The following is a 2,497-nucleotide window of genomic DNA, read 5'->3' on the forward strand; positions in this document are numbered from 1 at the left end:
ACACAAGGCTTAAGATATTGCCTTACGCTTCATTCGGTCTAAACGAGGTAACTATTATTGTTGAACCAATCTGTATTACAAGTTGTACTGTATTCTCATTCTGTACTTTCGACGATCTCATTGTAGTTTTTACTGAGGAAGCGACCCGAAGGAGGGTAGAAACATTTATGCTATCAAAGAGAAATTTTGATTCTATATCGCGAGAACCGAGTTCCGTTCATTTTGTGGCTCGCATTGGCATTCCCTCCTTTCTACCTATTTTCTTTTTGCCTTCACAACACTTTGGAATAAAATTGTATGTCTCGTCACTTCATAGAAACTTTATAGAAGGTACCCTAAGGCATTTCTCGCTAGCAACGAGACATGAGTGCTGTCAACGATTAAAAAAAAATTGTGCTGTCTTCTTACCCAAATATGACTGCATTCCATATCATAATGTTATTGTCTGTCGGAGCACCTGACACTCCGGTTGGAGGATCCTCCTGTAATCTTTGGAGAAACAATTTTTAGAGCCTTATCTCGCCAAGGGCATGTAAGATAGTACACGAAGCTCCGTTTCTGGTATATGGAAGCGTGTTAAAAACGACGTCGACGTCTTTTCGCGCGAGTCATACTTATATGCCAAATGTATAGACGGTCCTCCACTATAAGATAGATTTCCAATGTGAGACAGCAGGTTCTCAATACCCAAATTCAATCGCAAATCTAAGAGTGAATTTTTCACCAAGCAGACTCGCCCCGGGGGGGACACCAAATTCACGGTGGAGTCGACAGGTGACGCAACATTAATTTGACACAAAGGCCCGCTATCTCATAACGAGGGACTTTCCGCCACGTGTTAACATCGAGTCCACGTACACCGGCTGTCACGAGACCGGTTGCAAGGTCCGACGGATCACGCGCGAGGCGGATGACGAAATTGCTCCCGACGTACTGACTATCGTAATTCGCGGTCGCCGAGCTCCGAACCTTCGCAGGAAAATCACGTGAATAAAAAAAAAGAACAAAAAGAAACATCTCGTCCGATTGCATAGATAAAAAAGAACGAGCGAGTACGAGTCGCTATTGAAGTGAGATCATCGCGATGATTCGCCAGATCGTTCTAGAAACGTGTCGGGGCCCGCGGCGGTGCGTGGTCCATCGACAGGATGAGGAACGGTTTGTTTTATTGGGCCAGAAAGCGGGGCGAGGGACGGGAGGGGGGCGGGGAGGGGAGGTTGTCGGCAGCGGGCGAATGCGTGAGGGGACGTGTCGCGGGAAAGACATCTCTAATAATAACCGCGCGCGGCTGACGCGGCTCGCGCGAGAACTCCCGTGTGCGCGCGCGAGACGCTCGGCTCCGAGCGGAGTCGGGGCGAAACGGGCGCACCAGGAGCCGCTGCACTTGCAATGGCGTCACGCCGCGAGCGCGATCGAACGGACGGAGGGACGGACGGACGGCACGTTAATACCGTCGTACGCCAAGTACCTCTTGAAGTCCCTCATCAATCTCCTCCTCGCGGGGGTGGACATCCCTTACGAACGAGCTCCCCGTTAGCTTCTGCGAACGATGATGGCCGATTGCGCTCTTTCTCTCTTCCTCTGCGATAGGTGTAGGTGCGCGCGTGCGAGCGACAGCGACGACGACGACGACGGCGGTGACGATGGCTGGAGCGACAGCGGCGACGACAGCGAGGGCGGCGAGGACGACGGTGGTGACGACGGCGACGATGGCGACGACGACCTCCTTCCTCTTCCGCACCTTGCGCGCGTTGTCTATCAGCGCGACAGGCCCAACGGGAGAAATCACGGCACCCACACGCGCGTCCGTCTGTACGCGTACCAGATTTACGTAGCACGCACTTGTACTATCTCTTTCTTTTTCTCACGCGCGGACGAGACGAGGGTTATTTCCTACGAGACCCCGGATTTGCGACGTTTGCGAGCGAGCGAGCGAGCGAGAATGAGAACGAGCCAGGGAGGAGGAGGTAGTGACCGAGGTAGAGGGAGAAGGCTCGAGAGCGAGACGGAGAGAGAAAGAAAGAGAGAGAGAGAGAGCGAGAGGCCGTTGTTTGTCTCGTCCTTTGCCTTTTGTTATGTCGCGCCCGTGAAGGCCGCCCTCTTTTTTTCCCCGCGATACCGTTATAAGGACGCACACGAATTCGACCCCACTCTGGCGACTACGACGACGGCGACGACGACGATGACGACGACGACGATCGCTCGTCAGCTGGACAGTGGGGATGCGAAACTGGCTACCTCGAACCGTGCAACGAATGACGTCACCGAGGCACCGCGGAGCGAGGCCGCAGCCAATCAGTCTGCCGTTTTTCCGGAAATAATAGATACGCGACGAGCAATCCATTGGTTCCTACTTTCACGGAAATCTGTTCGTGAACGTCCGCTGAAAGGTCAATCTGAGGTTTGTTCGTGAATCTTTTTGTCCAGCGTCAACTCGTGAAAAAGTTTATTTGACCAATATCACTAGACAAAAATTTGGATACGTTTCAACACCAGG

General features: G+C 52.4%; 1 protein-coding gene across 3 annotated transcripts in view; it reads right to left on the reverse strand.

The window, feature by feature from the left end:
• LOC105565712 (ubiquitin-conjugating enzyme E2-17 kDa) overlaps positions 1 to 2,261 on the reverse strand; it is a 5,278-nt gene extending 3,017 nt beyond the window's left edge. The window contains exons 1-2 of one of the 3 annotated variants that reach the window (XM_012019126.1): positions 1,469 to 2,261; positions 409 to 489 (exon numbers count right to left, since the gene is read on the reverse strand). In XM_012019126.1, the coding sequence (XP_011874516.1) occupies positions 409 to 489; positions 1,469 to 1,512 (125 nt within the window). In that variant the 5' untranslated portion in view covers positions 1,513 to 2,261. Of the gene's footprint in view, positions 1 to 408; positions 490 to 614; positions 964 to 1,468 lie in introns of those variants that run through there. The other 2 variants (XM_012019129.1, XM_012019127.1) reach the window with 2 other exon arrangements.
• Between the last annotated feature and the right edge of the window lie 236 nt (positions 2,262 to 2,497).

This window comes from Vollenhovia emeryi, unplaced genomic scaffold (assembly GCF_000949405.1).
Source record: "Vollenhovia emeryi isolate VEMERY1.0 unplaced genomic scaffold, V.emery_V1.0 DF939149.1, whole genome shotgun sequence".
NCBI lineage: Eukaryota > Metazoa > Arthropoda > Insecta > Hymenoptera > Formicidae > Vollenhovia > Vollenhovia emeryi.